Source organism: Halichoerus grypus, chromosome 8 (assembly GCF_964656455.1).
Source record: "Halichoerus grypus chromosome 8, mHalGry1.hap1.1, whole genome shotgun sequence".
Classification (NCBI taxonomy): domain Eukaryota; kingdom Metazoa; phylum Chordata; class Mammalia; order Carnivora; family Phocidae; genus Halichoerus; species Halichoerus grypus.
Genome location: NC_135719.1, coordinates 108,426,974 through 108,449,700, shown reverse-complemented (window position 1 = coordinate 108,449,700; position 22,727 = coordinate 108,426,974). Strand labels below are relative to the sequence as shown.

Below are 22,727 nucleotides of genomic sequence, written 5' to 3'. Positions count from 1 at the left end.
CTGTGGAAGCGCTGACCCCATGTCTGGGGCTCTGACTCCAGCTTGAGAGTAGGGAAGGAGAACGGAGATGATGATGTTTGCAAGGGCTCTGGACCTAGGACACCCGACAGCTCCCCACTCCACAGGCCGTCCCTGCTGCAGAGAGACGGGGAGGTCGCGTGCTTCCCCACATGGCCCCAGGGAGGCCGCCAGGGACCCTTGGCATCGCATTGGGACACTGTGCTCCCACTTCTCCAGTGACCTCAGCGCTCAAGAACTCCTCCTTCTCCAACATGCTTCAGGTTCCGGGACGGTACACAGCAGCCAGTAGGGTTTCAGGAAAGAGCACATTCCTTCCAAGAAGAGTCAGCTTTAGTCATTCACTGATGTTTAACTTGAAATGCTTTACCTCCAACGGCCACAAGATGGAACAGACTTGCTTTCCCAGCCACACAGGGGAGGTCCGTACCAAGCCCGTGCGGGGACTCCAGCAGACCGGGCTGACGTAGTTTAACCAGTTGAAGATGATGGGGGTTGGGGGAGGGTGTGCTGCAAAATAGTCATTTCCTGAGAAAGAGAATTGTGTGTGTGTGGGGGTCTAAGCCATTAGGTGATCTAGAAAATGTTTCTCTTCTCCCCAGAATGCCTACATTTCCTAGGGGGAAAGGGGGTGGGGAAGAGAATTCCACAGGTGAGGTGGCTCCAACTGATTTCTGGGCCTGTGTCTTTCCACTTCTAGGTTTTTGTGGCCAAGGAAAGGGTTCCTGATTCCTGTCAGGGACTCATCGACATGTGGTGAGAAGGACACTAATGGGCTCTAGGTCTGTAGCTCATCCTTTCTCCCCCACCTTCTTCTTTCTATGAACATTAAAATTTTTTGGTTTGAAAGAAGAAATTTGGGCCAGGAGGGGGTAAAAGTAATTTCATATGATCTAGGAGACCTCTTTTGGAGGAAGGACAGTCTGAGATCCATGACAGGTGGAAACAAGGATCAAGTGGTTGGTGTTTTTTTTAAGCTATGAAAACTTGTCCTTTGGTTTTTGAAGTTGGAATATTGGCCACCTGGCAGATGATTCAGTATTCTAAGACTTTTCCTTATTTAGTGCAGATCGCTTTTTTGCTAATTTTCCTTTTTGGTTGGATTTTTAAAAAGTTATTTCATATGCAAAATACAGTAGTCAATGAGTGATGCTAAAATGATTTGTGCTTCCAGGAAGGCAAGATGATATTCTTGAGCTGATATCATGTGGGCAGACGATTCTGCTATGGGACACTTAGTCACTAAAGAAACAGAACTCTAGGGACTCCTACAGTTAGGACGCATGAACTGGGCTGTGTGTGGCAGGTAGAGCCCAGAACATTTTGGGGTCAGGATAGATAGGGGGTAGAATTTGGCTAGGCCATCTTTCTAATGACTGTGGGACCCTACTGTGACATCCTTAGTTGGTTATTACAAAGCCGGAGTTGTTGAGGGTTACTTAAGACCACTAGGCTTAATGACATAATCATTCTTTCTGGGGAAGGAACAAAGTGACACTAGTAGGTTTTCATTTCTCATTCTTTTGCTCTGCCCATCTGTGTCTTTCTCTGATTTCCTAAATCCAGCCAACTGATTTCATTACCTTGAAGTGCGCGAAGAGGCTGATTAATAAGAACCAATTAATTTGGTATTCGTGATAATTCAAGCAGGGGCTGGGCTGCAGTTACCTTTGCATTATGGGAGAAACAAGTCTTCAAAGCAAATTAATAGCATAAAAAGGTCCCAGAGGTAATACTTATGAGAACAAATGATTTTTCTAGAGTTTTAGCAACTTCCAGTTGAACATCCACAACAACTGAAGATTGAATTCATTCTTATCTAATCAATAAAAACAGGTCCATCAAGATTCCAATATGGCAAGCCTGGGGTAGCCCAATACACACGTTAGTTAATAACACTCTAGAGAGGTCAAGTTTAATGGGGACTCTGATATGGACCAAGGGCAAAGCAGAGCCGACAGAGGCAGGGGATGACACTTCTGGGAGAAGCAAAGAGCTTAAAAGTTCTTTCTCTTTATCCTCTAAATTCCTTCTTCCTCTTCGAATGTGCTTCCTGAGGGCCTGGTGTTGCAAGAGGGGTCTGGAACCTCGTCCTCTCACTTGAGAGATGTATGGCTGCCCTTACAAGAAGAGACAGTGAGCCTGGGAAGGGGACAGTCCCTAGGGCAGGAGGCCTACGAGCCTGCCTTGCCTTTCACCTGGGCCCCCGGGATCCTCAGGGTGCACAGATGGTCCAGCCCATCTCCCCAGGGAAGGCAACCCCAGAGAGCGTGGAGCCAGGGAGCTGCCATACAGAGTGCCGCTCTGCCTGATTGTGTTTTCTGTGCATCAGCTGGAGACCGTGAGAGCTGCCTGGCATGTGTAGTGGGTTAAGATCACTGACTCTGCAGCTGGTGCTGGCCCGCCTGGTCCAAATCCTGGATACCCACTGCCTACCAACTCCTCTGTAAATTGGAGTTAATAATAGCAACTCTACCTCATATGGTTGTTGCAAGGATTAAATGTATTAATATTCCTAAAATGCTTGGATACCACTTGGCACACAGGAAGTGCTAAATGTTTGTTTAATAAATAACAGTATTATATATGCTGGAAGGTGATAACACTTCAAATTTTCCATTAATCTTTAATGAAAACTTTTCATAAATCCCAACTATCCTTATCTCCCTCAAATGATATAAAACAGTGGTGTTTTAAGGCACACTCCTGCAAATAAATGCTAAAATTGTTAACAACACAGAGCTTCTATATGTGCACTGAGAAGTGAATTCAGAACTTCCCAGGTGCAGGTGAAAAAATTATTTATCTGCTCATGTTTAAAAATGTAAAACGGAAAGTTGATTTTTCATGATGTTTGTACCATCATTCTTTTGTCACTCCCCAACTGCCTGTCACTGCTGAAGGCTTCACCCCACACCCCCCTAAATTCCTCCCCCGGATTGTTGCTGTAATTCACCTTTAATATGCAACTGGATTCCTCCATTTAAAACCAGATTAAAGTAATGGGTTCTAAAGTACAACGAGGCTTATTTTTAACCGCATCCAAGAAGCTGAAGTACTATGAAAACTCAAGAATGGTGCTGCTCCACTCTGAGATTGCAGCTCAGACCAAAATAGACCAGCACTGGGCTCTTCACCCTGCCACCAACTATAATTAGCTAGTCTGCAGCGAGAAGGGAGAAAGAAATGACACTACCTCGTAAGGTGCTGCTAGAACAACCCATTTTTGTCCCTTCAGGGCCCCCTTTTGTGGACAAACCACAAAGTGCTTTGCGGGCATTCTTTCAATCATACCCATCTCCCCTTGATGCCCATCTGGACTAATGCCATCATTTTGATCATGTAAAATGCGTTACAAAAGATCATGTGCAGTTCTTTTTCTGGGAACGTTTTCTCTCTATAGCGTTTTCCTGACTCCATCTGTTTAAGGAGTGTGATCTGGAACTCCCCACAGGGCATCCTTGTGGACAAGGAATGGTGCCCCGCCACAGTCCTGCCCAGGACCCCAGGCAGGCCGCAGTGCACCAGGGAACCACTGTGCATTAAGAAGAATGAAATCCCAACATACTTTCTTTGCTGTCGATATCCTGATATGTCTAGAAGGGTTTTCCGAGGGAAAGACCGAAAGAGCTTCTGCACCTGCTGTTTCCATGACAACAATCTTTTTTTCTGAGTCTCTGTAAATGCCTGCAAAAACAAACAGGACTTTTTAATGGGTGGCGCAGCCTGGCATTAGAGGGAGGAACATGCAGTTAATGGGGGGGGGGGCGGACATCAGAGTCCCTGCAGCTGCCTTTTCTTCACCTGCTTCCCACCTGGTCCAAACAGCAGTCAGTTTCACTTGGGAGCCACCTGTACCGACAATTGAAGTTATTTGACATTGGAGGTGCCTGGGAAAGTACATGCATTAAGCTTTTGACAACGCTTGTTTTTGGTTGCATTTCTGGCAGATCCGTACTCACCTTCCCCTTCTTCCTGACTCTACTCTGGACTCTCTAGATTAACCAGGAATGAATTGCAAAAATGGATTGTTGAATATTCTGGCTTTTGCAGGCCCCCCTACATTTTCATAATCAATGGAAATGCTAAACCACTCCAAAAATCAATCTGCTTGATGGCACGTGGTCACCCTGGAGTGGTCTGCAGGCTTTCAAAAAATGGAGTATAGTCTCTGCTATACTACACTACACTACACTATACTATAGGTCAGGATTGGTACGCTGGGTTTTTTGTAGGGCATGGGGCTTTGCTGAGAAATCTCCAGTTAAGGGGCCCCGTTCCCTACAAAAACCCCAGTGCACCAATCCGGACCTAAACTTTGCCTAAAGTTTAGGAAAACAAGTAGATCTGATACCTTTTCAAGTCTTTTTAGTAAAATTGGCATCGAGGGGTGTTTTGCCTGCTTCGTAACACACTGTAATCTATATCATGTGTTCTTTTGTGTACATGGAAGCCCGGGGAAGGACTTTACAGGGGTTATGAGTCCCCAAGGCAGAGACGCTCAAATCTGTGATCTAGAATCCCTCAAGAAGACTATTAAATGCAGATTCCCAGGTCCCTTTTAATACATCTGGACAGGAGTCTAGAGGATGTTTGCAGCAAGTGCCCTATAATTCCGTTGCAAATGGAACATGGACGTGTGGCATTCTAGATGGTTTGAGGACCCTCCATGCAATATAGGAATGCCCTGTCAGGTGCCTAAAACCAAGGTCCACAAGCTGTGGGAGGGCCTGCAGATTTGATTGATCAGCAGTAACAGTGAGGGAGATAACATACCCATATAGTTTTGTCAATAAGACATGAAATCCTTTAAGTAGCAATAACCTATTACTTAGAGTAACAGACTATATGGCTCTTTCCCATAAAGGAAACAGATTCCTTAAACAGAGAAAACATGACAGTTTAATTTTCTCCCGATGACATTTAATCTTTAAGGACCTAAACACAGGAGAGCTATGTGAACAAAAGCAAAAAGATGTTGTTATATTGTGAAAAAATTACTGACTTGCAAACCCCTTCCTCCTAGATGACCTTAGCCAGACGCCTTTAAGGATATTCATCAAGGAGGACTGCCCAACCAAGAGACTTCATGCCTCCTTAAAGAGGTGCAGACACTGCACAAGGTACATGGTGGGATGGTCTCATGGTTACAAGGTGAGGACATGGTTCTACTTTGTGGTCCCTTTTCATTTGTTGGCAATGCTTGGTGAGTGTCCAGTTATACACGAATGCCTCTGAAAGCCTGAAAGGCAAGCATTTCTGCTGGATGAATAAAGAAAGGGACAGATAGAGTCTGCTTTTGACTGGCTGCTTCTGCCAAAGTTTGAGTGAGAACACAGGATGCAGGGGCACTGACCTAGATGACTTGGGGAGGAGAGTCTAGCCCAGTTGGTCGGAGGCTCTGGATGGATATGGGCAGGGCTTGAATCCCTTCACATCCTTATGCAAGTTCCTTTACCTGACACTCAGTTCCTTCTAAAAACCTTCTAAAGGGAGAATATTATCTCCCTCCAAGAGATGTCGTAAGGGTTAAATGAGATAACACATGAAATGCACAAGAATACTTAGGACATGCCTGGCTCTTAGTAACGGTTCAATAACTGCGGCTCATATCTCAACCCAGGTTTTTGTGGTCGCACAGACCAGCCCTTTGGTGGTGGTATATGAGTGTTTGTCACATTTGGCATTCCAACAATCACCTTTAGCCCCAACAAATGACTCAAAACTACAATACCAAGCTGGTCTGGAGCCAGCCTGAAGGACAGCTGGCCTGAGTTTCCAAGTGACAAAAGAGGAAATGGCTCACTTTACAGACATTCATTCAAAGTGCTGCCAGAGGACACCAGTTCATACATGACATCTCCCGTATGGCCAAGAACATCCAAGAAGATGGAAGTGTTTATACCCCCCCACCACCCAGAGAACTGAGCTCATTCACTCAATACTGGGCAGCAGGCTCATTTCGTCCCAGGCTGCAGATAGGATTAAGCCCCTTAGCCATGCTGAGTGAGTGTGGTGGCCACTTCTCAGTCCTGGAGGCTGCAGCTGGGAGGCCTGGAGAGGCGCTAGGTCATGGCTGGCAATGAGGGATTTCCAAAAGCTAGTCTCTGTGTGTATCTGCAAAGTAGCCCTCCATTGTGGGAGCTCTGCTACCAGCTGGGATTGGCCGACCCCTCACGTCAGCCATTCCACTAGCAGCTCTGGGTCGGGCTGGTAGCAGCTGTCTCAGGGACTGGAGGGGAAGGAAGCTTCCATACTACAGACTGACACGGCCAGTCAGCCTATTCTGAGTCCTCTGTCCCTGTCAGGGACAATCCAGTGAGTCTGTCTGGAGGAAAATGGCTAGGATGCGCCCTACAGCTTTCATGGCTGGATTAAAGGGCTCATAAAGGGGCAAGAGCTCATCTCCACAGAACCTCCTTAAGATGGCGAGGAGGCAAGATGCCAGGGATTATAATCCAGGAGATGAAATCCAGAACTTTCCTGTCCCCCCTTCTGTTACTGTAGGGAGTTGGTCCCTTTGTCCCTGGGGAGGAAGGAAGGTGTCTAGGGTCAACCCCCTGCCATCCAGTCAGCTAAGGAATGGCATATTTTGGTTGTGAAAGGGAGTCCTGTTTCATGGAGCCCAAGTGAAATTCAGCCAGGATAGAGACTGCTGTGCCTAAATGGAGCCTCACAGAGAGGGTGTCTGTCTGCTGCCCACATAGAATAACCCGAGCCTGTGGAAAATTATTCAGACACGTTTCCTCTTTCTTGAACTAAAATAATAATAAAAGGTCTTGCACAACATTTTCCCTTCCAAGGCAGAGTGCAGGCCCCTTCTTCCTGACATGAATTTAGGCAAGCAGACATGGCATGAGCCCCTTTCTGCCCAGGACTCCCATCAGCCAGAGGCCCCTCTACTGCAATCGGACACAGAGCCCTCCAAACACTGTTCTCTCTGCCTGGAGCACTCCCACCTCCTTATGCAGTGAGTCTTTACCACCAAGACTCCAGCTTGCCTTTCGGGCCCGGCTTAGGAGGCAGTTCCTCTAAGGAAAAGCCATTTCCGGTTCTGGGTTTGGTGGCCTCGCTCCTCATCTGGGCTCTGTGGGATGCCAGCACAGCCTTATCCTCACGTGTGTGATCACCTGGTTTCCTTTAGTCTTCCCCACCGCCCTCACACCATAAGCTACCTAGCCAGGGACAGGGCCTAGACGCTTAATAAAGATCCATGGAATGAACGAGTTCTAAAATTTTTTAATGTGTCCTTGCCTTCTCTTCTTCCTGGTGCTTTTCGCTGGCTGAAACACGTGCGGTGTCAGGATTGAAAACAGCGAAGGATGAGTTGGGGGTTGGGGAGAGGGACACACAAGAATTTGCACTGCTGAGAGGAAACAGCAAAAAGGAGAGTTTAGGGGATTGTGGGGCAGTGACTGGGAAGGAAACCCAGAAGGAGACCATGCTCGTGAGCGGTGGGTAGTCAGACCGTGGAAGGGTGGAGGGCCCAGTGAACTGGCCTTGGACAGATGTGCCTGTGTGGCAACTGGCGGGTGGGGACAGCGTGAGTGGGGTGGTGGGTGAGGGGGCCAGACCTCTGCGCTGGGTGTCTCCCTTCACTGGGGCCCACTGCCCTTCTGGCGCTCTGGAGGCCAGCCCAGCAAAGGTGAGCAGACTTCGGGGCCTTTACCATCTTATTCTAACTTTAAAATCCCACAAAATGACCTCTGCGTTGTTAAGCTTCTTTAAAGCCTACACTGTGACTCTTGTCTCTGTGACTCTTCGGAAGGGGTGCTGCCAAGAAGCCACTGGGGTCTTGGGTCTGAGGCACAACCTTCTGTCCTCCCGTGCACCTCAGGGCAGGTGGCTGCCCCAGCCAGCTGCACCCAGGACCTGCCCCGCTCCGTCAGGGAGACCGCACTCACACGGAGTCTAATGGGGCACAGCTCCAGCCTGCCTCGGTCCTTCTTCAAAAGGATATGTGGCTCAACATAATTCCTATAAAAATCACAAATCGAACCACATGGAACATAAACACAAACACTTATTTCTTTTGCACAATCTCCGACCCTCCCTCAAGTTTCCCTGAGCCAAAAGGCAAAATGTTTCAACAGAAAATTTTATAAAGACTCGAAAACCTGCCAAGGCAAGGTGGCAGGGCTGGACATTCACCAGCTCAGGCTTGGTCACTCAGATTCTTCTAGAGCCAGAAGTTTCTCTCAGGCATTGACCCTCACATCAGAGCTCAGTCTAGATGAATCTCTAGACACCAAAGTATTACAGGCTGTGCTTAGGTTTGACGCCATCATAGCTGAGTTCTGCCTGAGCTATTATTAATGCCTGTCTACTCTTCAAAAACAAGTTGTTGGAGACCCAAATGATCACATCACGTAAACTCTGAGAACCATTTCTAAGCAATGAGAAAAACAGTTTCGTGAAACCCGTTACTACTCACCTCATGAATCAGACACTTGTCTATGAGCTGTAAATAGGAACTTATATTTTCCTCATCAGGTCTGGAGACCAAGAGCTGTGTGCACACTGTGAATTGAAAAAAAAAAGAAGAAGAAAAGATGAATTAGAAACATGTATACCCATTCTAACCTCTGAGATCTGCCCCTGATTTCCTTTCAGGACCAATATTTTGAGAGATACGTGTGCCTGTGCCTTTATGTAAGGTTCACAAAAAAGGCCAGGAGACTCCTCATTCCACTGAAGTCAAAGGCTTGGTCACCACGGGAGCCCTCGCCTCGAGAAGCCCCTTCAGTTAATTCCAGGCATACCATTCTATATTAAGCCTTCTGCAATCCGGCCCAAGACAGACACTCTGGGAGAAGAAGAATGCGGCCATGTCCTGAGCCCTCTCTCTGAAAGAGGCTCCTTTTGAGAAGGGAGTTCAAAGGCATCAAAGACCATCAATGTTATCAGAGAGCAGTCTCCATAATTTAATGAACGAACTGTACACCTCATTTGGAGGCATGAGGCTCTGGCGCATCTTTTAGGACATGAGGTGTGTGGGCACGCACACGAGCAGGAAGCCTGCTACTGTCACTGGAGGGTTATTTTCTCAAAGTGATAACACACTTATACACACGTAGGTCCACCCACACACTCAAGTAACTGAAGTAATAAAGACAAAGCAGGGTCAGTCTGCGGGTAGAGCACACACACCCACTGGCCTTCCCACGACCACGCTAGCATGGCCCATTCTTATCTCGTCCTGGAGGCTCTGATGCTCTGATCTTGATGGGGGTGTTTAGAAGGCCATGGTGGAGGTGGTTGGACAGAAGATGTCAATTAGAAGAGAAAATGCCTTGCACTCAAGTAGACCATGCTTGAAACCTGGGCATCACGATTCCTTTCTCCCCCTAATCCTGCATTAACCAATCTGTTGCAGAATTCCATTTATACTCTATCTTTGCACAGAGACTCCCAGTATAGCATCGTTCATATTGACAAAAGCTCGAAAACCACCTTCATGTCCATTCACTGGGGCCCTGTCAAATTATGCTTTAAGCATACAGTGGAACGGCATGCAACCTTCAAAAAAGAAATTGGGTAGTGATATTGTATTGATAGAAATATTAAAAGTATACAATGTAGAAAAAACAAGCTGCAGAAAAACATGTAAACAACACCTGTTTGTGTGTAAAAAGGATACTCATGTGCTTGTATATGACTATTAGGAAGTTTCTGAAGGGACAGCCCAAACCTGTTTAGAGAGGTCACCTGTGGGGAGGAAGATGGTGGTGCTTGGCAGACAGGTTATTTTTTACTTCCATCATTTTGTTTAGTTTTGATTTTTTATGTTGAGCATGAATTGATTTTATAATTTGTTTGAAAGTAGCTAAAGTTTAAAAAGAAACCATGCCAGAGGAGTTTGGGTCTTCTGAGGACTGAGCCCATCATGGATCACACTCAGACGTGCACTCCCACAGGGTCATCCGTTCTAATCCCACACAGCTAAGAGCCCACTCAGGGGTGGGAGGTCAGGGGGTGGAGAGGGCTCAGAGGTGAGTGGGGGGAGACCAAGGACCCACCCTGGCCATCAAGCTACTGGCATCTCTGCTCAAAGGGATGTTACAAGTCATCTCCTCTGAGCCAGATTTCTATGGATGGAAGTCTTTTTTAGGACGTGTACACACAGGGCATTTCTCACTGCACCTGTAAGACTCAGGTGTCCATTTCTTTTGGTAAAAACTTGGTTCTTTAAAATGATTGGACGATAAAGAAAAAAATGTTTCTCCTTCCCAAAGGAAAAGTACGGGCATTCACTGCATTTTTTAACACAATCACACTTTCTTGTGAAACACCCCATTCGAGCACAAATTATTCCAGCATTGGACTTTTCAAGGATAATCACGTAATCACTGTGCCACTCATGGGGGAGACACAGGGCAGTCCAGGTGGCAAGAGTGCTCTCCCCTAAAGGACCACATGAGAATTCTGTCCTGCCCTCCAGACAGGCACTCGGCCCGGCCATGGTGCCTTCCACGTGCTGTCTGCAGGAAGGGCCGACTTCCGCCCACAGGCCCGAAGCCCACCGAGCACTCTCTGCTAGGAGGGCCCAGCAAGCCCTGGTCTGAGGGAGTGGGAGAGAAAGGGGACAGGGTCAAGGAGGAGGCCTTTGGGGATTAGAGGGATCGGAGTTCAGGTGACTTCTGAGCCTCACTCTCCTCATCTGTAAATGGGCTAATGGCATCTACCCCGACAGGTTTATCCAGCACTCAGGGGAAGCTCCTCAGGAACCCGGAGCTCTGGTTAGTGGTGGTGAGAGAAGAAAAGGGGGGAGGTGTGAGAATCAGGCTCTACCTTTCCCCATGACACGTGTGAACTGCCCAGGGAGATCCCCCTCCGGCAGGGGGGCGATGGCCAGCTCCCCATCACAGCTACTCAGCTGGTGTGGCTGCAACCCGCCGCTGGCCCCAGCCGAGGTGGTGGCTGTGGCCCCGGTGGCCGAGGCACTGTCTTTGCAGTCGGGGCTCTGGCCCTCAGGGCCCATCAGTGATGGCGGGTGCGGAGCCTGGGGCTCCCGGCGGCGAGCCTCGGGGGTGGTGCTCGGGGAGCTGTAGGCCTTGATAGGAGTCAGGATCATCTGGTGCAGTTCCTGGAGTGGGATGCGCAGGTTGCCCCCCTCGATGATGTCCTGGATGGTCAGAGGGAGAAGACCTCTGTTAGCAGCAGCAACAGGGGTGGCCTGCCTTGATGCCTCGATTCCCCTGCCCCAAGCCGTTCCCAGACAGGACGCACAGCTGCTGGCCCCTTCATCACAACATTCTTTGCAAAGGCAATCACTTTAATTTTATCATTCTGTTATTAGCCCCGGCAGAAAACTTGGAAAATACAGATAGGCATAGTGGGGAAATTATACATCACCTGCAAATCCCACCACCTAGAAGTGATCACTAGAATGATTTTGTACATTTCCTTTCCTGGCTTCTTCAGTGAATTTCTATAAAAAGCATTATACAGTTGACAGGCACACACTTTAGAAGCTATATAATAAAGCTGGGTCACGTGGTAACTTCCTGTCCTGTGTATGAGTTGTTGTGCATGAAGGAACCTGCTGCTCATTCACACCTTCACTCAGCCCCCAACACAGGCATCATCGGGGTAGTGGTGAAGAATACAGACTCTAGGGCAGATGCTGGGGTTCAAATTCGGACACGGCTGTATGACCTCGGGTAAACGACTTAACCTCTCTGTGCCTCAGTTTCTCTGTGTAGAACACACGGATAACAGCCGTCTCTGCCTCACTGGGTGGTTGTTAAGGATGTTAATATTTGTCAAGCTGCAGGTTGGTGTCAGTTATGGTGTCCTGTGCGTCTCTGTCAAGTTACTAGGTTTGTGGCCAGGGCCCTGAGGAGCCACGCACCGTGCTAGGCAAGGGGGAACTGCGGGAACAGCCTTTATGGTTCCCTTGGGAGTTTACATCCTGCCCTGAGATGAACATATCGTGTGCTAGGGACTGAGGTGTAGGCCAGGTGGCTGTGAGGGAAGGCTCTCTGAGGGGTGGACGTTGGAAAGGGAACCCAAATGGATGCGGGCATGAGGATTCTGGGCAAGTGTGCTCCATGCAAAGGGCACGGTAAGGGCAAAGGCTGTGAGGTGGGGCACGCCTGGAGTGTGTGAGGAAGAACAAGGAGGCCTGATGTGGAGCAGGGTGGTGAGGGGAGAGGGTGGGAAATCAGGTCCAGGTTGGTCCCGGGGCCTGAGTGTGGAGGCATGGATGCTGGAAGTTTTTCTAAATGAGACGGGACATCAGGGAAGGTTTTGAGCAGGGGAGTGACATGTTTTCAAAGAATCATTCTGGAGAGAAATATGTATAATCTATGTGTATATGATACAGCTGACCCTTGAACAACATGGGTTTGAACTGTGTGTCCACTTAGCTGAGGATTGTTTTTCTATAAATATAGTACAGTATTATAAATTTATTTTCTCTCATGATTTTCTTAACATTTTCTATTTTTAGCTTACTTTATTATAAGAATACAGACTATAACACATATAACACACAATATGTGTTAATCCACTCTTCAGGTTATCAGTAAAGCTTCCGGTCAACAGTAGGCTATTAGTAGTTAAGTTTTGGGCAAGTCAAAGTTATACATGGATTTTCAACCGCACGGGGGGGTGCCCCTCTACCCCATTTGTTCAAGGATCAACTGAAGTTGTCTATAATATATGAATGGCTTTATATGTTGTATAATAAAATTGGGTCCTTCTGCACCTACAGTTTGACATACTGGCCATTATGTATTAGAAAAAGAGTGAAAGTGGATTCTGATTGACATTTATCTGTGCACCAGATGCTCACAGAGGCACAGAACGGGCTCCGAGGCTTGGGGCCGGGGCTCAGGGCCTGGGAGGCTTTTGGGCATGGTGAGCAGCCTGGCCCTGTGCCCTGGGGCTGTCCTGGTGCTTCTGCCGCAAACCTCTCCGTGGGGCCCATGAAGGACACTGACAATTGGGGCCCTGATTACTAATGAAGTACGTAATCTTCCGAGAGCCCAGAATAGCAAGGACATCATTATAAAAGCTTGAAGCATGAGTACCAATCCATTCCTGGGATCCTCTCTTACCAAGAAAAATTGCTTGATGGTGTCAAGGAACACAAGCCCACGGAACACGATCACGTCTACACCCGACTTTCCAATCAATCAATTAGAAAAAGGAAACCTGACGATGGCAGCCTTGGAGAGGCAACATCTCAATTCTGGGCAGCAGACCACCAAGAGCCCGGCCCCGTCATTGGCGGGAACCTGCTTTGCGCAGGAGTTTGGACGCAGAAGCTTAGCCGAGTGGGCACCCAGGGTTATTGAGGACAGTGAAATGCTAAGTAGCCATCAGAATTGTCTCAGTCCTGCTCAGGGCTACTTTCCAGCCTATTTTAGAGGAGAGAGTCTATTTTTCTTTTAAAGAGGAGGGTTTTAGAGTCTACCGCCTTCCTTCTACACCTGGTGGATATGGCAGAGGTGAGACTAGGTCACTGCCTGTGCTGGCAGGCCTGATGTGAGAGTCGGGGGGTGCTCCTGATCATTGCCAGTTTTCCTGCTGCCTGGACTGGACCAGCCTTTTCCAGAGTCTAGGGGACGGCGTGTGAATGATTCCTTGACTTTGGACGTGGTGATCTACCTGGGCAGGGTCTATGGAGGTAAGCTAGCTGGCCCACCCCAGGAGAGCACCTGTTGTCTTTCGCAACTCAACTATGTGCCAACTGGGGGACCCCTGCCTCAAAGTCCTCCACTTCCGGCCAACTGCCTCACTGGCACCTGGTAAGTGGGTGGTGGTGGGAGGTTCTGATCTTGTCCAGCCCCTGACTGAGGTGGGGGAAAAGGAAATGATAGAGAAGGGATGAAGCTTCCTCAGAGTGAGGCTGAGTAGGCAGAGCTGACCGGCCTATTTGGGAGATCACATGCCTCCTGCCACGCTATCCCATGTGACAGCGACCACTGAGGTGAGCAAATGCATGCTCATGACATTTTGTCAGCTGCCACCAAGCAACCCTTGCCCACTCCTGTCACATGCCATAAGACTTCTGTAGTTACTCAGTGAGGGAGGAAGGAGATTTTGGTTATGCTAAGAGCTGAACTCCTTGAAACAGGAAACATACACTTGCCCCAAGTTCAAATCTTATTTTATTCCACTGGAGACAGCCACCCCAAAAAGGAAACCATAAACCTAATGAATAATGACAGACACTTTCTGTAAACTATCTTATCAGGAATCATGAAGAGTTTTGTTTTGTTACCCCCCCTAGCCTTCAAGCCAGTGTCTCAAAGAAAACGCTTGGCTACCAACAAGTTAACAATGTGCTTTAGGCCAGGCTCCATGGGGTTACATATCCAACTCTTCAAAATCAATTCTAGAACTCAACATTGAATGCCCAGGTTGAGAAGGAAGCTAGAAAATGGCCCAAGTGGGACTCACTCCAGTGTCCTCAACTGGTTTTGGGAATTAATTCTCCATGTTGACAAAAATAGGGAACCAACCCAAGTCTATATTGATCCTTCAGACCATAAATATAATCCTACCTTATAAACACAAAGAGGCAAAAACGAAGCTGTCCAGTCACTAATGGGCCAAGTCGAGTAGCTCATGGCAGAGCAGGTACCAAGAAGCAGGTACCAAGAAGCACTCAGCTTGGGCGGCACAACTCAGGGCCCACATGCAGGAAAAGGAGCTACTTGCCGACCAACCGCTTGCTTGGCTTTCTTAGGTCTTAGAGGAAGACTGGTTTGGAACCTTCACAGGGCATGTAATGGCAGCAAGGGGCAAGTCATCTGGAAGACAGGACTCGGGCAGCCAGTATCCCAGCACTTACACACTGTTCGTGGCCCCACCTTCCCCCTGCATGGGCACAACTGGACTTCTCCTGCAGTAGATGGCATGCCTGCATCGACTTAAATCCACTCCCTTGCCACGTTTCATTCACCAGACCCCAGAGCCCTACAGGGAGCCAAGACCTAAAATGAATACAGCAGAATCCTTGCCCTAAGATGCTTACCATTCCTGGGTCCCATACAGTGTGAGCAGGCTGCCAGGACTGGGAGCTGTGGGAACACAGTGTGTGTGTGTGTGTGTGTGTGTGTGTGTGTGTGTGTGTGTGTGTGTGTGTGTGTGTGTCCTTTCTCCATGCCAGGTTCCCAAGGAAGGGTCCAGCTTCACAGTTTGGGAGTTAGTTGCAAAAAGGACAGTGAAGGGGTCCCTGGGTGGCTCAGTTGGTTAAGCACCTGCCTTCAGCTCAGGTCATGATCCCAGGGTTCTGGGATCGAGCCCCACATTGGGCTCCCTGTTCGGCGGGAAGCCTCCTTCTCCCTCTCCCACTCCCCCTGCTTGTGTTCCTGTTCTCGCTGTGTTTCTGTCAAATAAATACTAAAAAAAAAAAAAAAAGTGAATAAAAGCATGTGGAAACATTTTCAGTATTAAAGATCAATGTTGAAAAGTCTGCCCCAGTGACCATTCTATCTTCTCTTTTCCTTTTCCACCAGACATCTTGAGAAATCTCCACACTTCCTTCCCTGATGGCCTTTTCACCCATTCACACTCCCTGGTTCGTGGGTTTTCGTTCTGTCCCTCCATTCTCCTGGCGACCCTCCTCACCGTGGCTACCAGTGACCTGCTGGTGGCCGATTCCAGGGGGCGGTGTTGAGTCCTCATTGTATGGGACACATTCGCGGCCCCTGATGGGATTCCCTCCTTCAAACACTCTCTCTGACCCTCGGGGTGGTTCAGCCTCTGGCATTGTTTGGTCCCTCCATCTTCTGGTGCTCCTCGGGGTCTGTTCTCAGCTCTTACCACTCAACACACACTTCTGGGGAACCAACTGCCATTTCCACACAGATGACCCACAGTGAGTCTTTCAAACCCTGTGGACTCTAGCATCATCCTTGTGGCCACTAACTTGCCTTTTCCACTGCAGTGTCCCATAGGCACCTCAGACAATCTGTCTAGCTAAACTCCACTTCTCCCACCCTGGCAACTCCTCCTATATTTTCTGTTCCCAAATGGCACGGCACCTGGGTCGATGCCTGGACTTCTGCTAAATGACCTCTCTTGTCCCTCTCCACCCTCACGGCCCCCACCTTAGCTCAAGGGCCCGCCAAGGCTGGCTCTAGGCTCCTACCGAGTCTCCAGCCCGTGCTGGCCCCTCCATGCTCTCCCTGCTCCTCACACCTGCAGAGCGCTGTGTCTCATCCCAGGAAGATCCCCCCACCTGCCTCGGTGATGGCGCTGATCACAGGGGACTGTGAGGGCACCGCTGTGTCTGTGTGACATGTCTGTGTCACAGTGCGCATCCGAGCTCCCCAAAGGCAGGAACCAGGTATTTCTGTATTACTCACGGTTAGTCTCCAGTGGATGGGGGTAAATCTAGTCCAAGGCAGCTGCTTAGTACGTATTCAGTGAGTGAGTGGAAGAGCTCTGGACCTAGAGCTTACCTGCAGCAACTACTGATTATGAACTAGCCACGGGCGGGGTCCCAGCTATCTCCTTAGAAATCTCTGGGTTCTATGTGAGGTAAGAATGCTGTAGGCAGGGGCCTGGTGACAGCATTTGCAACAGCATAATCAGCTCGGGACCTCTGGGAATGCCACAGAAAGGGCTGGTGTGAGTCTGTGGCTGGTGGCCTAAGTGGTAACACAGTAGGGACAACTCCCTCCCTCCAAGAGCAGGAGGGCCCTGGGTCCCAGAGGAGAGAGAACAGAGCCAAGGGGCTGAGTCCTCAGTGGGTGCTGAGGCTCCCCACCCCCAGGCCATCAGCTCCTGAAGGGAGGACCACACAGGTGTCGGAGCTCAGGTGTTCTGAAGCAAGCTCAACGTGCCGGTCTGGTAGAGACACAAGCTTTCTTCCCCAAAGATGCCAAAATAACTCATTACTGCTCTTTTCTTGGCCATTAGCTGCCCTCAGATTTTGTATTATTTTTGTCATCTTTTTAACAATTCCCATTCCAGTGAGCCAGGCAGAAGGTGTTTTTGTGGAATTAATACTATTCTAGGCGCAAAATGGCAATGGACTCCTCAAAGGCCAGAGAGACAGTCAGCGACACGTCCAGGCACCTGTGTCACCTTGCCGCCCTTGTGTTCCCACACTGAGTTGGCCCAAGGCCACGGGGAGTAGAGCTGGCAGTAGTTCCATCTCTGTCTCTCGGGTCGGTGCGTTTCCTCAGTGACAAAGTTCCTGGGAGTTCCTGAAGGATGCTCCAGAGATAAAGGGGGACGATCACTCTTTCACCATAACACTCAGCAATCTAGTCCTTAGGGAGAACACTTCCCGAGCTTTCTAACAGAGGAGAAAACTGGCCTTTTGCATAGTCCCCAAAAGAGAATGGGTTCTTATGTTAAAGATGGCAATAATCACTGTTAGACAAACTGCTTGGTAAATAAAACAGAATTAAGAACAACAGCCTCGGGTTCAGTCGGATAGGTCGTTTGTCATTTGGGATTCACTTTAATTAAGGGCGAGCCTTTGAGCACGGATGTGCCATGTGAGTAGCCTCTACCCGTCTGTCGATCCCAAGGCTTTCAAAGCCACCTTCCTTATAAAGTTATATATGCATATTCTATATATATTACTTGATATTTTATGTGATATGCATTAAATGTAACTTTATATATTCTATGTAAAATTATATACACACATCTTTATAAATCAGTAAAGAAAAACTCTCATTGCACTAAAATGTTTACATGCTCACAGAACTCGTGTTAGGCCCACCTAGCTCCATACTCTGTTCCCTTCCAAAGGCACCCTGGGATTACTGGACGACACGACCACTTAGGCTGTGCAGGTAGCGTGTCCCACGGAGCTTCCGGCCCACCAATCCCAACCACCTCCCAACAGCAGTGCTTGCACAAGAATCCCAGCTTGGGGCAGAGGCAGCACAGGAACGAGGCTTGCTCTCCTTTGCACCTTAGATGAAATCAGAAAGTTACCAAGTCCCCCAAATGATACCAGTACAGGGGCAATGTCTGGATACAAAGATAGGAAGAGAACCTGTTTAGGCAGCGAAAAAAAGGGACAGTAGCAGCTGATAAGGGCTTATCAGCCAAATGATTCTGATTCCCTCTATTGAAGCTGGAGTCTACTGGGATGGCCAGTCACAGGCTGCCTGGACCCAGGCAATAAGTATATGTCAGTGGTCAGGTTCCATAGAAGTGTGCATAACCAGGAAACTTCACTTCAAAATCCTTTCATTTTTTTCTGCCTTTGGTAGGGAAACAAGGTGGAACACTCTATAAGGTCTGCCAATGACCCCTGCAGCTGAGACTTTTCCCATCGTGGCGGCAGAGCTCTGCCCTCCCCTGGTGATCACTCACCCTTTCCAAAGACTTCAGGAGGTTTTGTCTTTCTTTGAGCTTCTGAATACTGATGACAATTTTGTGTCTTGCACCTTTGGTAACATTCTGTAATTAAATAAAAGTTAATTTAAAAACATATTTTTAAGAATCAGTTTAGAGACTCCTGGAGGCTATTTAGTACTTTACTGTCTTCTTGGTTCCTACATTTGTGGACTAGTAAATATCCATTTGTCTCTCTCTTCAGTCCCCTCTGTCATAAACCTCTCCTTACTAAATGTTCTGACTACGTCTGGCTATACATTTACCTACTTTGGCTGTGACCTTTAGGAGAGAAAAGAGAGAGAGACAGAGCTAGAACAGCAAATTACCCACCCAGCATGAAATTTCTTCACAGTCTTAAATGATCATTTTAAAGTCATACATCCCTCTTCTCCATATTGTCATTTCAATCCCACCCAGGTTGCTTGAAGGTTCCAATCCCATACAGAGCTTCATTGTTTTCTCCAACCTTTCCTAGGTTTTCCCATCTCTGAAGTCTGATACGGTTCTCACCGGGTGCCAAACAACACAGGGCCATTTTGGGCAGTTTGCAGGTCATCTTTGGTCTCCATAAGGAAAACCAGAATATAAAAGAACCTAAAACTCAATTCAGTCATCACTTGAGCTAAATGATTAGAATTCACAGTTACAGCTGTGGATTTTGGCTTAACTGTGTGCAATGGTGAGCCGAAGGATTTAGTTCAATGCTTGTTGACTAGAGATACTGCAAAGTTCCAAAAAGGAGGTCCTTTCTTAAGTCAGGTCTCTAAGACAAACTTCTGGTGACTTCTTGCAGCAATTCATAGAATTCCTCTTACAGAAGGAAAAGATGGGAACACCAGAGACATCTCCTTCAGAGATATTAACACTCAAGGGACAACTGAACTCACTCTCTAAGATGAAGTGCTGGGGGCAGATTTCTGTTTAGCCTGACTTTGGGTTCAAGTGAATTAAATTACTCTGAAAAGTTTGTTCTGGCCTCTGGCTTTGCCTTCTCTGTCAATTATGTCTTGTTTTTTCCCAAGTCAAATAACTGAGGACTTAGATTTTTTTTCCCCTCAACTCGGACCCAAACACAAAAAATGCTCTTAGAAGTAGTTCCATCAATCCCTGGGATCTCAAGGGGCAATCGAGATCCAAAAAGTGGTGGGAGAAGTGTTAGGAAGTTGAAATTAGTGCTTTTCATTCTCCGAGAATGTGCAGTGACTTTGGGCTTTGTCTTGCATCTCAATACTTGTATTCAGCCAGGCCTGCAGAGGTTAATTAACAGTACTGAAGGTGCAGTGGGAAACCAGCACCTGCTGGGAGGTATGAGTCCAGGGCAGTACTGCCCCAAATGGTACAATCTCCTCTTCCTGCAAGGGAAATACTATTAGCCTGTTCAGACCATTAATTCTTTTAAATTGTTGCTCAAAGGAAACTGAGGTCAATTTGAAACATGCAAATGGCATTTTATTTTTTTATTTTATTTATTTTGCAAATGGCATTTTAAACAAGAGAAACAAACACATCGGTCAGATCTAGTTACTCGAGCACAGCATGGTAGGAAACATGTTTGGTTTTGGGGGGTCTGTTGACTGGCCTAGCCTTGGGGAAAGACGCCTGAGAAGGAAGGGGGAACTTTGTTCTTTGATGGCACCCAGAAGGGAAATGAAACCTGAGACCTGGGGTTATCCCATTCTCTGTGACGGTCCCGTGTTATGCAAGGCAGTTAGAAGAAAAAGTGTTTTGCACAACTTACTCCAGTCTCAACTAAGTCCAATCTGAACACGTTTTTGGAAGAGTGTTGGGGAAGGTCTGAGGCATGACCTGGTGCTTCTACCCACTAACTACTAGAAGTTAGCTGATTTGTAACTGGACTGGACAACAAACAGCCAATCTGGCATTGTCCAAACCACCCTTAGTCGGACAGACGGAGGGAGGGAGCAGGGAAAGCAAAGGCTGGAACACAGACTCTTTGAGGCCTTGGTCAAATGTTCCTTCTAGGCCATTCCACCTTGAACTTAGAACCTTTTTCATAATACTCTTTCTCCTGAGCCGTATTTGCCTTGCAGTTATGTGCTGGTCCCCCGCCTCCTACTGGACGCTGAAGACAAGAACCCAGCCTTACTCACCATGTAATGCTGGCCAGCACCTAGCAGCTCGTAGAACAAGGCAAGCTACTGGGTGGGGATAGGTATGGGTCCAAACAAGGTCTGTCTTGGGCAGGAACTTCAGGTTCCACCTGGGGCACCTTCTCAGGGGATGGTCACCGGCAGCACTTACCTGAGCCTCCAGCTGGCACTCAGTGAGGGCCATCATTTCCTCGTAGGTCATCTGGGAGAAAAGCGCAGCATACTTGTGCAGGCGGAGGCTTTTTAACCAGGCCGGAACATCTGTGGTGCAAGATGCGCAAGAGATGGGGAGAGAAATTGAACGGGAACAAGAGATGACAAAAGATGTGGGAATAGAGAAGAAAAGGAGGGTGATGGTCAGAGGGGAAAAAAGAAGAAAAAAACCCTTTATGTTACTAGTTGTTCAATTCCATTTTGGCAGCAAATTATGGACTTCGAAGTCTTGGTCTAGCCCTGACATTCCCACTGTCAGGCTCCCTTATTCTACTTTAGACCAGGGGTTGCAAACTTGGGGTCCATGGGCTGCAGGGCATATAGGAATTCCCTAGAATTATACCCCAATTTGTGGATATATGAGTAGTTTTCTGGACAGAAGTCACCATAGCTTCCATAAGGTTCTCAAAGGGGTTCATGACCGAAAACATGGCAAGGAACCACTGCTTTGGCCAGACTACTTCATTACTGATTTGGAAAGAACTGACTTAGAATGTTAAAACTACATATGATGAGTCTTCATCTCCAAGATTTCCTTCTAGGTTCAGTGTAGCTCTCCACATGCTCTTTCTGCCACTTCCACAGGAAGAGCTCACCCAGTCCATGGGTGGAGTTGCTGTCATTCTTAGCCTAATCCTTCTTCTGCCTTCCTATGCCCCAGCGGGAAAATAAGGGCATCCTAGACTCCAAAACTATCACTCCAGTGTGTGTGTGTGTGTGTGTGTGTGTGTGTTTGTGCCCCCGCTGACCATTTCTCCAGGCTATGGAATGTGTCTGGATGTGTCTCAGACCTTTTCCTTGAATAGCAACCACAAATATACCGGGACTGGAAAGGCCCAAAGATTGGCTAGATCATAGGATAATAGAATTTCCAAAGCATATCTGAAATAAGTCCACATTTTGGATTCTAGAGTTGGGAAAATTAAATAGTAACTATATCAAAATCCATGAAAACTATCACCTTGCTAAGTTCAACCAAAACAAAGCACTTGCCCCTGCTCTTTTAATTCAGAGTTTTTGAGCTAATAAGATCTTTGAGAATTCTCTAGAATCACCTTCCCCGACCCTTCGCTCATTTTACAGATGGCAAAGTTAAGTCATTGTCTAAGTCACGGAGCAAGTATGTGGTAAAATGGGGACTAGAACCAGGCCTCCCAACTCCTGGCCTTTTCCTGCCTTGTAGCAACTTCTTGTGAGATGAGGACCAAACAGCCCATCAATGGTAGGGCTGGATAAACAATGACTTCAAAGTACTTTGAAATGTTGAAGCACTGGATAAATGTTATTCCTGTTTCCTATAAAGTATTACCCATTCCTAACCATGTTGATTACAAGATACTGTCTGTTGCACCAAGTGCTTTATTCTGAGGCACTGACAGACACTCCAGAACAAGTGGGAAACTTCCAATTTCCAATTTTTAAAGTAGTTAACTGGGATTGATGAAAGAAACCTGGCCTACTCTGAAATCAGGCCCGGCCTCCCCGGGGAACCCAACCTAGGCTTATGGAATGTGGGTATTCAATGATCTCCCGAAATTCGAAGATTACAAGGGGAGGGTGGGCCTGGTGAGTTTACCTCTTGTTCTGCAGTATTGTGAAGGCTGAAGAAGGGGACTCTCTAAAGAAATAGAATTGGATATCCAATGCCATTTGAAGACCAAACTCAGTCATCTCAGGCAAGAGATCACTTGATTCTGTGCTTCGAGGCCCTTCGTTCTACCGCAAGCAGAGAGTCCCTCTGGGACCATCAGGAACCACAGAGAGAAAAGGCTTCCCCAGGCACATAGTATCAACCACTTATGTCCTCCTTGACTCAAACTGCGGTTGCATAGAGTCCGGGCCCTTCCAGCTCAGGCTCTGGCACTTTCCCTCCTGTGACATCCTGCACCCATTTTACCAGACTTTATTCTCCACCACGTTTTGTTGTTGAAACAATGCTAATCTTTCTGCAGAGTGAGCAGCAAAAACTACAGCTCTGGCTTTGGGGCCAGTGACTTGTTAATGCTTTGGCACCAGGTTTCATGTTGACTACTCACATCTTTGAAAAGTCCCAAGTTGCTG

General features: G+C 47.7%; 1 protein-coding gene across 3 annotated transcripts in view; it reads right to left on the bottom strand.

Moving 5' to 3' along the window:
* Positions 1–22,727, bottom strand: part of SAMD4A (sterile alpha motif domain containing 4A) — a 204,775-nt gene that overhangs the window by 20,190 nt on the left and 161,858 nt on the right. For all 3 annotated transcript variants that reach the window (XM_036104549.2, XM_036104551.2, XM_078053724.1), the window contains 5 exons: positions 20,605–20,714; positions 18,319–18,405; positions 10,810–11,143; positions 8,453–8,538; positions 3,587–3,705 (listed from right to left, as the gene is read on the bottom strand). In XM_036104549.2, coding sequence (XP_035960442.1) covers positions 3,587–3,705; positions 8,453–8,538; positions 10,810–11,143; positions 18,319–18,405; positions 20,605–20,714 — 736 coding nt within the window. The remainder of the gene's footprint in view (positions 1–3,586; positions 3,706–8,452; positions 8,539–10,809; positions 11,144–18,318; positions 18,406–20,604; positions 20,715–22,727) is intronic.